This window comes from Lampris incognitus, chromosome 2, assembly GCF_029633865.1.
Source record: "Lampris incognitus isolate fLamInc1 chromosome 2, fLamInc1.hap2, whole genome shotgun sequence".
In the NCBI taxonomy this organism is placed as follows: Eukaryota; Metazoa; Chordata; class Actinopteri; order Lampriformes; family Lampridae; genus Lampris; species Lampris incognitus.
This window is the reverse complement of record NC_079212.1, coordinates 42,738,440-42,753,543: the sequence shown is the minus strand read 5'-3', so window position 1 is coordinate 42,753,543 and position 15,104 is coordinate 42,738,440. Positions and strand designations below refer to the sequence as shown.

At 46.4% G+C, this 15,104-nt stretch overlaps 1 protein-coding gene across 1 annotated transcript; it reads left to right on the top strand.

The window, feature by feature from the left end:
- Positions 1–4,653: 4,653 nt before the first annotated feature.
- On the top strand, positions 4,654–13,845 carry arhgef19 (Rho guanine nucleotide exchange factor (GEF) 19). The gene is made up of 15 exons (XM_056275016.1): positions 4,654–5,332; positions 6,450–6,941; positions 7,227–7,359; positions 7,534–7,619; positions 10,025–10,281; positions 10,993–11,153; positions 11,244–11,396; positions 11,712–11,841; positions 12,029–12,103; positions 12,199–12,288; positions 12,409–12,572; positions 12,767–12,925; positions 13,160–13,239; positions 13,324–13,428; positions 13,627–13,845. The coding sequence occupies exons 1-15, from the start codon at positions 4,654–4,656 to the stop codon at positions 13,779–13,781; spliced, it is 2,919 nt and encodes a 972-aa protein (XP_056130991.1). The 3' UTR covers positions 13,782–13,845.
- The last annotated feature ends 1,259 nt before the right edge of the window (positions 13,846–15,104 follow it).

The window sequence follows — 15,104 nt, the reverse complement described above, 5'->3', positions numbered from 1 at the left end:
GGATTGGATAGATGTATGATGGATGGATGGATTGGATAGATGTATGATGGATGCATGGATGGATGGATGGATGGATGGATGGATGGATGGATGGATGGATGGATAGATGGATGGATGGATGGATAGATTGGATAGATGGATGATAGATGGATGGATGGATAGATTGGATAGATGGATGATGGATGGATGGATAGATTGGATAGATGTATGATGGATGGATGGATAGATTGGATAGATGTATGGATGCATGGATGGATGGATGGATGGATAGATTGGATAGATGTATGGATGCATGGATGGATGGATGGATAGATTGGATAGATGTATGGATGCATGGATGGATAGATGTATGATGATGGATGGATGGATGGATGGATGGATGGATGGATGGATGGATGGGAAACGTGGTGCTGTTCTTGACAGGAATTTGCCAGCCTTGGTCTCTCAGAGCATGTGGAATAAGCATCACCGAGAGGATTGAACACCAGGGTTTAGAGTTTCCTCCTCCTTCTACCCTTCCAGAATATTGTGATCCCCCGCGTGACCCTTAAACCAGGGGAAAATTCCCAAAAACAGGCGTTAGCTAGCAAAGTCAACAGCGTAGGAGTGCGTCTTCCAAAGGTGTAGACCACAAAGCGGTCGTGACAATGAACACGTGTGTTGCAGCTCTCTTGGCAAACGTCAAACTTTAATTCTGCGATTTACAAAACAGCCCGGGCCGTCACTGCGCAGGATCAGGGTCGGATTCACGCTCATATTTACACGATGCAGTTCATTAAAGGACAGCTTTGAGCCTTTAAGATGAGAAAATTTTACAATTGAAAAAATAAAAGGGGGGGGCAGCTTTTATCGGCGCTGCGCCATGAAAGAGATGCCAGCGTGCTATTCATTAACTGCTGCACTCAGACACGCCGTCTTACTGCAGCCTGCAGAAATTACAGGGCAAACCCTGGCAGCGGAGTCCAAAACACCCCCAAATAACACCCTGCCCCTGACAAGGGAAATTATAAGCCTTTTGAATTGTAATTTTAATGACTGGATATAATTGTATCAGCCCGAGGAATACGCAATGCGTGTAATCGGACGCTTTTAAACTGGGTGAAAATGCGGCGAGTGGTTATTTTCGCGGAGGGAGTCTTGATCAAATCTACTGATAGCTAATTTTTTTACAGCAGGTATGTGATTAATGGGAACAGCCGGTTGATCATATTCAAAGATAAAATAATCTCAAAGAGGGGCCAATAAACAACGAACAAAGACTTCGTTGTGGGGAGGAAGTGGGGAAGTGAGCTCCGGTACAGTCTGGAGTTGCGGTGGGGCTGCACATGTGCCGCTGGAAGTGCAGAGCGGCGAGGTTTTGGCGTTGCGCAGCGTGGATCCCTGTGTGTTTATAGGGGCTCGGCATGTGTCTGTTCGATAGCCGCGTGAGCCGTTCCCACACCCTCCTGGGTATCCTGTGCTCGGGGCAGCTTGCTCCAGTCGTGCAGATAAAGGCTGCCTTTGTCTGAAACAGGGAACAGGTAAGCGTTTGTGTCTGCACCGGGGTATGTCAGGGTGTGTGTGCGTGCGCGCGCGCGCGTATGTGTGTTTGTCTGTGTGCGTGTGTTCATGCGTGCACGTTTGTGAGTTTTTGTGTGTGCACGCGCGCGTTTATATGTGCGCGCGTTTGTCTCCGTGTGGGCATGTGTGCACGCGTGCGAACATGCGCGCGCACGCGTGCATGTTTGTGTGGTTGTGTATGTGCACGCGCGCACGTGCATGCGCGCGCTTGGTTTTGTGCGTGTGTGTACAAACATTTGTGGGTTTTGAGAGAGGAGCAGAGGGAGAAGGAGAAAGACCAGGCTGCCTACACCTTTACATCTTTACACCTTTACACGGGGAGTGTCTGTGGTTGTTCAACGAGAGTGGTGCACACATACGTGTATGGATGGTTTGTGTGTGTTTATGCATTTCTGTGAACAGGTGTGTGTGTGCGTGTGTTTGTGTGTGTGTGTGTGTGTGTGTACTCGTTTTTCTAACCCAATGGGGCCCAAATGGCCCTGTGTGTGTGTGTGTGTGTGAAACATTCCATTTACCTGGTGTTTAAGTCAGAAGTTGAGGATTACCTGTTCAGGAAGCGGGAGGGACAGAATCAGACAGGGTTTCACCGGCCCTGTTTAAACAGCCTGTCAAACGGTTAAGTTAATGATGCGCTGGTAGTTTTCAGCAGACTCCTCACTGTAAATATTCAATCAGAGGAGGTGCCAGCTGACTCACACGGGCCAACAGGAAGGTGGACAAACAACTGGGGTGATAAATGAGTGTAAAGCTCATTTCAAAAGGTGAGAGTGGTGAGGATGTGCTCTCTTCCTCTGTCTGAGTAGCTTTTGTGGTATTCCGTCTGGGGCTTTCGTTTATATACATACGTGTGTGTGTGGGGGGGGGAGATAAGTACAGGGACTGAATGCCGCGTGTGGAGCACTCTTTAATTAGGCCAGGAAGACACGGCTCAGGAGACACATTACACCAGACTTGTGTATCTGTGTGCGCGCGCGCGTGCCCGAGCATATATAATGTGGATGAAGACGCATCCATCACATCTCAGTAGTTTCACTCAATAATTTCGCCAGCACAGGTGTCTGCTAGAAACAGATGTGAGTGAAGGGTCAACATGCCGGATGTTGATGGGTTCGAACATTTTACACACTAGTCGTGTTGGGATTCATTCATATACCCATTAGTTTGTCTACAAACGACCTAGAAGGTTTATGGGAACACATCTGACCTGTTCCAAGTTGATTGGTAGGGCGGGCTGCTGTGTTGTAACACGTCATCACTGTGAGCAACGACCAGTCATCCATTTCCTTATTGGTTGACGCTAGATCCAACGGGGTGTAGGCACGGAAGTAGCCGCGATTGGCTGTTGCGTCGGCCAATAGACGGCGCGGAACCTGGAGGCGCCAGCTAGTTTACAGCTGACCTTAACATTAACATGGCTTGCTAACAAGGGAAATGCAAAAAGCATTTAAACCCTAACCAACAACCGGTCACGTCTACTTCCGTGCCTACACCCCGTTGGATCTAGCAGCAACCTTCCTTATTTGAGGTATAGGTGTGTAGTGAATTCAGGGGGCAGCGGGGAACCGCCGCCGCAGCCGGGAAGCGAACCCGGGTCTGTGCTAACCAGTCAACCAAAGGGTCCGACCCGTTAGCCAACGGGCTAGCGGGTCTAGTCATCTGTGATCGTTACAGGTGGTTTGTTGCCTCTTACATTTGAAAAGCAAAAAGACCAACAACTATTGCTTTTGTAGCCGGTTATTTTCTTGCACCGGTGCGGGATTCGATACGAGGTGTACTGCACCACAAGGCGACCTCACTAACCGCTCGGCTAAAGGGTCAGACCCGTTAGCTAGGGGCTAACGTGTCTTATTAGTAGTTTACACTTAGTTTCTTGATGAAACGCTCGAGTTTTCTGACTTTGGCTCTTCCTGTTCGCTTGCAGGGAAACTTCCACCCAAAAGACAATCCAGGCTGTATTGCTGCTATGGTCCTAGACAGCCCTGCCTATGTACCGAACACATGATCAAGTCTCAGCTGCAGATCCGGGAGCCAGAGAGAAAGATCCAGTTTATGCGCCGCGCGACACTCTGGAGCACTTTCCGATAATGAACTGGCTCTAAACCAAAAGTAAACGAAACTAAGCTAAATGTTTGACCTTGAGTTTTCCAGCAGTGCGTCCTTATTTCCTTACAGTGCAGAAAGTTAAACATCAGAATACGAGGGCTCCCGGGTAGCATAGCGGTCTATTATTCCGTTGCCTACCAACACAGGGATCGCCGGTTCGAATCCCCGCGTTACCTCCGGCTTGGTCGGGGCGTCCCTACAGACACCATTGGCCGTGTCTGCGGGTGGGAAGCCGGATGTTGGTATGTGTCCTGGTCGCTGCACTAGCGCCTCCTCTGGTCAGTCAGTGCGCCTGTCAGGGGGGAGGGGGAACTGGGGGGAATAGCGTGATCCTCCCATGTGCTACGTCCCCCTGGCGAAACTCCTCACTGTCAGGTGAAAAGAAGCGGCTGGCGACGCCACACGTATCGGAGGAGGCATGTGGTAGTCTGCAGACCTCCCCGGATCGGCAGAAGGGGTGGAGCAGCGACCGGCACGGCTCAGAGGGCGGGGTGATTAGCCAGGTACAATTGGGGAGAAAAAGGGAGGTGGGGTCTGAATATGAACCTCTATCCTTTTAAAATCTCCCTTGGCTCTGTCACTGTGGCAACAAAGTTAGTCCACTAATCACACTTTGGGGCAGCCTCAGGATGTGCATAATTAATTTTGGTCTTTAGTATTATTAATGTTCTGTTTTCTCTTCACACATGAGAATGTCTGTTAAATCTGGTTTGGGACATAATTTAATTATAATCTAATCAAAGAAAATACAAGCCTGACACAAAGTGCAACATATTCAAACTGACAATGGGTGAGAAAGTGCATAGACTGTGTTGTTCATTGTTTTTAACCAGAGGTAAAATACACTGAGACAAGACTATGGACTTTTTATGATTAAACTGCTTTTTCATGTTTTACAATATCGAATACATCTTAAATTTGGGTTGTTTTGTTTGTTTGTTGTTGTTTTCCTTCTTTCAATGACTGCAGCTCCCATGCTTGCGTTCAGCCATGCTCCCTGGGTATGGATTCTCACCTCTCCCTGACTTTCAGCCCCACCTTAATGCTTTTGGCTGCCGAGGAAAAAATCCCAGCATGTGGATCCCTGGCTCAGGCGAGTCCCAGGCTCTGAGTGAGGCCCGAGACGACAGGCTCCCCCTAACATCGTGCCACCACAAGCACATTGCTGTGTGCCAGCAGGAGACATTAGCTTTTATCGAGCTACAGCCCCCAGTGACTCCTAAAATCAATGGTCTTGGCTCTCCGAGGGCGACTTTTCCTCTGGACACGCAGTGCACAATACATTCCCTCTCCCTAAACAGTTTCAGACAGACAGTGAATGAACTGAAAGAGGAAGCCAATGGGAGTAACCCTAACTTTTCCCCTGAAACAAACTTGAATTTGGACTCCAGGACATTGGTTGACGAGGACATGCCTGAAGGCCAGAATGGCATCGGGATTGATGTTTCCTCTCAGGAGCAGGCCAAGAGGCCACTTTCCGTAACAACAGTCTGTCGACCCCTCCACGCAGCCCTTAGCCTCCCCCTTACATTTCCCCTGTCCTCTCTCTACGCCGACAGAGACTCCTGGGATCGTCCGTCCTCCACCGAGAGTCCAGGGTTTCAGAGCCCGGACTCTTCCCAGCCACAGAGGAGAACATCGCAGAGTTCACTGAAGGAGAAATCAATCCGTAAGTGCAGTGTCCATTCTGATCTTCTGGTGGTAGAATTGCAAGTTGTAATAAACAGATTTAAAATCTGCGATTTCCCTGATCTGTCCTTCCACCGTGCAGCGAGAACCACAAATAAGGTGCAGCAGTAACCGTTCCCACCTTGGTAAAAATGGCATCCTGAGACCAAAGCTAACATGGGCAATCTAATGTATTACAAACTACATCAAAGGAAACACTGTTGTACTGTAATATTTACTGTAAATTAGTAGATGACCTGTCTAACAGAAGCATCGCCACATCATCATGTTTCAGTCCTTTTTCCTGTTTGAGATGACGTGTTTACTGCTGCACTAGTGTTCAAAATTTTGATGGCCGTCTGGGTAGCGTAGCGGTCTGTTCCGTTGCCTACTAACACAGGGATCGGTGGTTCGAATCCCCGTGTTACCTCTGGCTTGGTCGGGTGTCCCTACAGACACAACTGGCCGTGTCTGCGGGTGGGAATGTGGATGTGTCCTGGTCGCTGCACTAGCGCCTCCTCTGGTTGGTTGGGGCGTCTGTTCGGGGGGGAGGGGGAACTAGAGAGAATAGCGTGATCCTCCCACGCGCTAAGTCCCCCTGGTGAAACTCCTCACTGTCAGGTGAAAAGAAGCGGCTGGCGACTCCACACGTATCGGAGGAGGCATGTGGTAGTCTGGTAGTCTGCAGCCCTCCCCAGATCAGCAGAGGGGGTGAAGCAGGGCTCGGGACGGCTCGGAAGAGTGGGGTAATTGGCCGGATACAATTGGGGAGAAAAAGGGGGGAAAGGCAATGGTATATGGAAGGTATTTCCAGCCATGGTTGAAACCTGATTCCAGGGTCCTCATGGATAAAACAACTATCTATTAACGGGTCTGTGAATGTTCTCATTCATCCAGGTCATGGTTATCCAAAGGAGTTGAATCAAGTGCAACTGGACTTGGTATATATCCGTGACTTGGTATATATCTTCACGGATATATACCAAGTCCAGTTGCACTTGATTCAACTCCTTTGGATATCTATTAACAGAAAAATCCCAGATTTCAGTTGTAATTATTAAGTAGTTTCTATTAAATCAACAAAGTCCTTCCTTCCTTTCTTTCCTTTATTTTGCCAGGGCGAAAGATGCGAGTTTATTCCCCGGACAGCCTGAACAATGAATCTCTCAGCAGTCCGATTCTTGATGAGGACTGCATCTTCCCGGGACCTTTTTCATCCCTGCTGGTGGAGGACCTTGGTGGAATATCTTCCCTCGAGTTGGTAACAAGTCCTTCATCCATAGCAGGTGCTACAGGCCTGCCGAATCCCAGTCATCCTGACAATTTAAATTTGCCAGAGGAACCACTGCACATAACAGAAGACTCAATACCAGGGCTGGGAGAGGACTGTGGGAATGCAAACACTTTAAATGTCGCAGGGGGGAGCTCTTTTTCACGATCTCGAAATGGGGACCAAGAACGCCGGCGTTTCTCAGCTTCAGAGCTAATATCCAGACTGCAGCTGTCCCAGAGGAAGAGCTCCTTCACCCTGAAGTTGGGTAAATCGCTTTCTGCTCGGGTAACCTCGAGAGATCGCCAGAGCTCCTACAGCCTGAGTCCTAACCCCGACTGTGAGTAACTGCAAAGAATAGATCCTATATTGTTGTATCAATGTTTACCAAAAACCATTGGCAGCAACTGGAAGACGACCCAAACAGCTTCATCTAGTTCACAGAATATTAATCATCTGCATGCTTCAAGCATACCATGCTTAAAGTGTCCTTAAACTCAGTCGTAGTTAGCGATCCTGCAATGAAGTATGTCTGCTGGGTAATTCTCTTGTTTATGAATATTGTGTCTTGCTTCATATATGGGCCTACCAACTCCTAATCTGCCTTTTTTGTTTACTTTTGAAGATAAGTCTACCTCGAAGCATCGCAGCTCAGGCGGTTCTAGTGAGAGCGCCCCCAACAGTCCGGTAGGACCTCCTCCGTCACTGCCCAACAGTGAGAGTGGGATGCCTTTACATCGCTGGAGCACAAAGCTTGGGTGAGTAGGGACTCACTGGACGCAAATATTCAAATGCAAAACCTCTTAAAGCAAATGTTGATGTCATAAAATGCATGATATTTTTCAAAGACTTAGCTAAACTGTTTGTTTTTGTTTTGTTTTTTGTTTTTGTTCTTCTTTTTTTTTTATGCCAACAATTTCCCCCCCCAAAAGAATGCGAAAGAAATCCACAGAGGAAGACTGGGGCACTTCTCCTACTGTTCCCTGTTCAAATCGTCTGTCACGTTTTCTGCCAAATTGTAAGTTCTCCTTATTTTTGTTTGTACACACACACACACACACACACACACACACACACACACACACACACACACACACACACACACACACACACACACACACACACACACACACACACACACACACACATCTGCAGTGAATTCAAGGGGCAGCCGGGAACCGTCACGTGAACCTGGGTCTTCCGCACCACGGGCAACTACGTTAACCAGTCGAATAAAGGGTCTGACCCGTTAGTCAAGAGCTAGAGAGTCTACACATCCGTGGTTGTTACACTACCCCGCCCTCCTTCGGGAAGCGCGTCCCCGCTCTTCAGCATATCAGCTCCCTCACGCCTCTGGGCGCACACGTTTCCGATGGCTTCACGGTTTCACCATCCCTATTCTGACACCAATGTAGCGAATTTGGGGGGCAGCTGGTAACCGCCACAGCCAGGACGCGAACCCGGGTCTCCCGCACCTCGGGCGACCACATTAAGCAGACCCCCCTCAAATTGTGGGAGACCCGGGGTCACGTCCTGGCTGCACTGGTTCCTGGATGTCCCCTGAATCGCTATATATATATAGCATTTAAATTTATTTAAATTAATTGATATTACATTTAAGTTAAATAGGATTTAACTGAATCTAAATATAACATTCCTAAAGGGTAGTAGGATAAATTCTGAGTCTCATCACCAGCCAGTCAGACTAGTTTGGTCTAGTCAGAAAGGCACGAACTGAGGAAGCCTCTTGGATGAAAGGCGAAATGTCTTCACGGATATATACCAAGTCCAGTTGCACTTGATTCAACTCCTTTGGAATATTGACACTATAATTTACAATATGGTCAGATGCGGTAGTTGAAGAGGCGTTTGACCGCTCCAAATCCCAGAGATCGATTGGAAGTCAACAGTTATGTTATATCTGTGTCTTCCTCACCAAAAAAAAAAAAAAAACATGTTGAAGCTGGGTTATAGCTTACCATCCCTATGGCTCAACCAGTTAGGCTCATTTTGGCAGCGGACAAAAACGCAATGTCCTTAGTTCAAATAAAGCCTGGGAATATATCTTGTATATCAGTTGTCTTGATGCATGCTCAATAATCCAGGTAAGGAAATGACAGAAAGTTGAATCAGTTCATCTGGACACAACGTTTATTGAGAGAAACGTGTCATCACTCGTCTAAAGAGGGAACGACCATCCCAGAACTGGGGGGGGGGGGCTAAGAGTACATCTGTCACCAGCTTACAATGTTGCGATTGCAACTACAGGGCACGGTGGCCCAGTGGTTAGCACTGTTGCCTCACAGCAAGGAGGACCTGGGTTCAACTCCCAGGTCCTTTCTGTGGGGAGTTGGCATGTTCTTCCTGTGTCTGCGTGGGCTTCCTCCGGGTGCTCCAGTTTCCTTCCACCATCAAAGAGGGTTAATACTCCTGTCTGTGCCCCTGACTGAGGCAATAGGAAGAAATTACTGGAGTTGGTCCCCGGGTGCTGCACGGCAGCTGCCCACTGCTGTCCTAGCCACACAGCTAGGATGGATTAAATACAGAGATTGAATTTGATTGTATGTATATGTACAATGACAAATAAAGTGTATTCTATTCCCCAATCTTCTGTGAATAGTACACATGGCCATTGTAACTCTACTTAATGGTCACGGCAATTTGCATATGAAACGGATCGTTGGTTTTGGTGGTTATGCCGCTGTATTGTTTATAAAGGTGGGGATACCTGCAGTCAGCTGAGACTGAAGAGGTCACTTAGATGAGCAACGAAACATTTCTCTCAGTAAACGTTGTGTCCAGATGAACTGATTCAACTTTCTGTGATTGTATATCAGTTGTCAATGTTTTCCTCTCTCTACACTACTCTCCTGTCACACTCAACTTTCCTATCCTATAAGACCGAGAATTACCAAAAACATTTATGAGCCGGCTTTTGTATACTTTTAGGAGCTTGTTTTGCTGCAGCTGCTTGTTATCCACTACATCTTCGCTTCTTCTTAAAATTTGCTGCTACCTGTCTTCTTCTTCTGTTTATAGCGGCTACACTTAAAATATAAAAGGCAAAGCATCTTGTCATTTTTCCTGGGAAGGTCCCACCAGATAGTAACTTCTAAAATGGTCAGCTGCAAAAGCATTCATGTTTTGAATATCCTTAAATAAGCTATTGTTTTAAATTTGTCATAAATCTTGTAAGGATGGTTTCCTGGACACAGATTAAACCTAGTCCTGGACTAGATTGAATTTGGAGATTCTCCATACAAAACTCAGTTTAGTCCAGGACTTGTCTGGGAAACCAGCCCATCATCAACCAAGACAGTTAGAAAGCAGGTAAATCTTTGGGATTGTAGCTGTTAGGATACTTTGACTTTCTTTCCCACTCTTGACATTCCTCTCATTTGGCCCCGTTTCTTCAATCTCCAGCAATTCTGTACCAGGAATACAGTGATGTTGCCATCAACAGAGAGATCCAGAGGCAGCAAGGGAAGGAGCCAGGCACAGAGGAGGAGGGACTTAGGGAAGAAGGGTCAGATGATTCCCCCTCTCCATCTAATCTGTCTCCATCCAGCTCCTTTCGTTCTTCACGTGGCTCGGCTTTCGCCCTGTGGCAGGACATCCCTGATGTACGATGCAGCGGTCAACTTGACAATTTCAGCAACGAGGAAAGGAAGCTACAGGAGGTGAGCATGGGGGAAACTTAAAAAAATAAACAGTAAGGGCATCCGGGTGGCATAGTGGTCTATTCCGTTACCTACCAACACGGGGATCGCTGGTTCAAATCCCTGTGTTACCTCCAGCTTGGTCGGGCATCCCTACAGACACAATTGGCCATGTCTGCGGGTGGGAAGCCGGATGTGGGTATGTGTCCTGGTCGCTGCACTAGCGCCTCCTCTGGTCGGTTAGGGCGCCTGTTCGAGGGGGAGGGGGAACTACTAGGCAGATTAGCGTGATCCTCCCACGTGCTATGTCCCCCTGGTGAAACTCCTCACTGTCAGGTGAAAAGAAGCGGCTGGTGACTCCACATGTATCGGAGGAGGCAGGTGGTAGTCTGCAGCCCTCCCCGGATCGGCAGAGGAGGTGGAGCAGCGACCGGGACAGCTCAGAAGGGTGAGCTAATTGGCCAAGTACAATTGTGGACAAAAATGGGGGGGATAAACAAACAAACAAACAAACCAACAAACAAATAAATAAATAGACAGACAAACAAACAAACAGCATACTCCAGTAATTCATTTAGAGTTCTTGTATTGTTTTTATTTTTATTTTTTGCCTGACATGTTTGATTTATTGCCTCATTTTACTTTCAGATGGGCTGCCACAATGAGTACACTTTGTAGACTTTGTAGCTCTTGTAGTTGTACCTGGCGTATCATCTTTCCTCTTCAATTCAGGCAAAATTTGAGCTGGTGACCTCTGAAGCATCATACATTCGTAGCTTGGCTATCGCGGTGGACCACTTTATGTTGTCCCAGGAGCTCGGAGAGTGTCTGGGGGCTCAGGATAAGCAGTGGCTCTTTTCCAAGCTGCCTGAAGTCAAAGATGTCAGCGAGAGGTAAAGAAATATGACACTAATGGCTCCGCTACTTAATGCTTGCTTATTTTTTTTCTCTGTCACATATTGTCTTCTACTTGATTTCTCCAGATTCCTTCAGGACCTGGAGCGTCGACTGGAGGAGGACATTCTGCGATTTGACGTGTGTGACATTGTCTTGGACCACTGCCCGGCGTTGCGTAGGGTCTACTTACCCTATGTAACCAACCAGGCCTACCAGGAGCAGACATACCAACGCTTGCTGTGAGCCACTGCCTTCATAGTGTGTAGAAAACAGCACTGTTGAAGAATGCCTAACCATAGATGTGTGGGGTTTAATAACCCTGTTGGAAAATTGTGCACAATAACACAGCTGTAGTACAGGAGACATTCAAAATATTTTTTTTTCCCAGGATGTGTGAGGGTACTTGGATGTCCTGACACATATCTCCGTATTATTACTATACTCTCAGTAGCCTGGATGGTTTTGCTCAGCCGGTGTATTTCCATCTGTTCTCAGTTACTGCTCTATCTGCATTTTTTTGCCCGGCTCTAAATTGTCCTCCATTGTCCCCTCAGGCAGGAGAATCTGCGATTCCCCAGTATCCTGGCTCGCTTGGAGGAGTACCCAATCTGCCAGAGACTTCCTCTTACCTCCTTCCTAATCCTCCCATTCCAGCGGATCACACGGCTCAAGATGCTGGTAGAGGTACAAAAATGAAGTTTTACCGGTGAATTCATGTTTAGACTTGAATCAGTTATGTCTAACTGCAGTCTGTGCTGGCCAAAGACTCTTTAGTAGTTTCTTTTTCCCGGTTGACAAGGAAAAAGACAGGGCAAGAATAGGTAGTGTTTACTATATGGGACGGATTGAAAGAAGTTACTTTACTCCACAGAATATCCTGAAGAGAACTACACCTGGCTCGCGAGACGAGGACACTGCCACTAAAGCTTTTAATGAGCTTAAAAAGGTAGTCTTGACCGCTCACAATACCCATGTTGAATCCCCTTCACAGTTACCATTGTATTAAAACCCTAAAACCAACGTTGCTATATATGTTCGTAGATCATAAAAGAATGTAATTCAAGTGTGCAATCAATGAAAAGGATGGAGGAGCTTATTCACCTCAATAAGAAAATCAATTTTGAGGGCAAGGTAACTGAATGCCTTTTTTCCTTTTTTTTCTTGCTAAATATCAATTCTTCTGCCATCAGCATTATATTTTTTGCAGCGTTGCTTTCTCTGAGCTAAGCATTTGATTTCCCTGCTTCCTAGATATTCCCTCTGATCTCTCAGTCTCGCTGGCTGGTGAAGCACGGTGAGCTGCTGGAGGTGGACACTCAAACCATGAGTATTTCCGGGTCAAAGTTCAAGTTACCCACCAAGCCTGTGTACCTTCACCTGTTCAACGACTGTCTTCTATTGTCTAGAAGAAAAGAGTGAGTCATAGCGATATGAAATGACGGAAAACAATGGTGACTGATAAGAACACATTATGACATCAAGGGAGATTATTTCAGGGAGGTCACATTGCCTTTTTCCGTGGACTCGGTCATTGATATGAAACATTTGACCTGTGCTGCCGGCAGTTTACCGTGGCGCTGAAATAAGGTCATGTTCCATTCCCCTGCAGTACGTGGAAGTTCATGGTGTTTGTGCATGCCAAGATTGGAGAACTGAAAGTGAAGGACCTCAGTCAGAAGCTGCAGGGGATTTCGGGCTTCATCTTCCACCTGCAGCTGTGTGGAGGCCAGCAGCTCAAACACCAGATCCTGCTCAAAGCCCTCACCGAGTGAGTACAAGAACACCGCGCCAACAGTTTTCAGCCTGCCCAGCATTATAGATCCACCATGAATAGCTCATAATACGCAGTCGTCTTAGGACCATGAAAGAGATCAGGATGTGGTGGATGCCTTTCAACACAATTTTTCTGATTTGTCATTTGAGCTTGTATGAACTATTTGTTTAAGATATATGCTTCAGAAAAGGATGCTGTAATGGTCATTGTCATTTCTTCTGTATCAAGGAGTGAGAAGCAGAGGTGGATTACAGCTATGTTTCCATCCAACCCACTGGAGGACATTGAGCAGGCCGGCGAGAATGACGGTCAGTACAGAGATGGTGTAATTCAACAGGTGCGCCTTTTAAATCCCCAAAACTTCTGATTTATTTTTTATCATTTTGTTTTAGATCTATCTCAGGTTCAGTGTATCAAGAGTTATCAGAGCCAAGAGCATGATGAATTAACATTGGAAAAGGCTGACATTCTTCAAGCCAAGACCATTACAAGCGACGGTAAGAATCTCACACAATATTTCTGTTAGTGAGCACTTTAAACTGCGTCCAAACTTTGTGAATCTATTCTCTTGACCGTGAAAGACTTGCCTCTCAAGCTAAATTCATGTTTATTACTGGCTATGGCTATTTCAGACACTCTCAGGCCCTCTTTTATGATCATCTATTTGTTTGATAAGAGTTGTTGTGTTTCACCAGGCTGGGTTGAAGGGATCCGACTATCTGACGGGGAGCGGGGCTGGTTCCCCAAATCCTATGTGGAGGAAATCACAAGTCGCAGTGCGCGTCTCCGAAACCTCCGAGAAAATATCCGCATCAAGTGTGTCATGCAGAAACTGGAGGGGGAGCACTAAAGTTCTTTTTGTTTTTTTGTTTTTTATTTTCCCCCCTTTTTTCTCCCCAATTGTATCTGGCCAATTACCCCACTCTTCCGAGGCTTCCCGGTCACTGCTCCACCCCCTCTGCCGATCCGGGGAGGACTGCAGACTACCACATGCTTCCTCCAATACATCTGGAGTCGCTAGCCGCTTCTTTTCACCTGACAGTGAGGAGTTTCACCAGGGGGATGTAGCACGTGGGAGGATCATGTTATTCTCCCCAGTTCCCCCTCCCCCCCTAACAGGCTACCCGACCGACCAGAGGAGGCACTAGAGCAGCAACCCAGACACATACCCACATCCGGCTTCCCACCCGCAGACATGGCCAGTTGTGTCTGTAGGGATGCCCGACCAAACCGGAGGTAACACAGGGATTCGAACCGGCGATCCCCGTGTTGGTAGGCAATGGAATAGACTACTACGCCACCCGGACGCCCAACTTCCTTTTTTGACATGACTTGTCATTGGTACTGTATGAAGCTATGTGTATAGTGTCAACTACTGAATGAACATTTTAGTTGCTAATGCTTAGTATTTCTGAGCTTCTGGATGATGGTTTGGACTTTAGATGGCTGTGGGAACTTTATATATCATGCAGGTGTCAAACATGTCAATATTTCTCATCTTTTTTCTGCATTATGGTTAACAAATTGCAACAGTTTCCTTTTGCATGCCGGGTGTGAATGCGTTCAGTACTTTTTAAGAATTAGAGAGCACATTGCTGCCATCCTTGCCGTACACCTCATACATTTCTATCTTTACACTATCTTTTTTATCTTTTTTCTTTTTTATATTTTTCTTTATCTTTTATCTTTTTTCTTTTTTAAATCTTTTTTCTTTATCTTTTCTTTTTTATCGTTTCTTTATCGTTTATCTTTTTAAAATATTTTTTCTTTCTTTTTTTACTTTATCTTTTATCTTTTTATATCTTTTTTCTTTCTTTTTTTCTTCCCACTATCCATTAATCTGTTGATGAAAACTCAGTCGGTCTTTAGTCGCATAGATATTAAATGTGGCACAGCCAAATTCTTTTTTTTTAATCTGTACCCACATATTGTCACCTTTAAAAGGCATCTCTTCCTCATAAAAGGCACAATTTTATTGTATTGACTCAAGAAAAATTTGGCCAGTTCCACTTGGTGATATGATCCTTGTTATAAACACTAGTTTGGGTAGCGGGCAGGACCCAGGAGGATACGCAGAAACACAATTTGTTCAAGGGGATCACTTAACTTGCACAATTTCACATGGCACTAACCACTGTTAGGGATAGATATTTTCCATCCGATTAACTTTAGT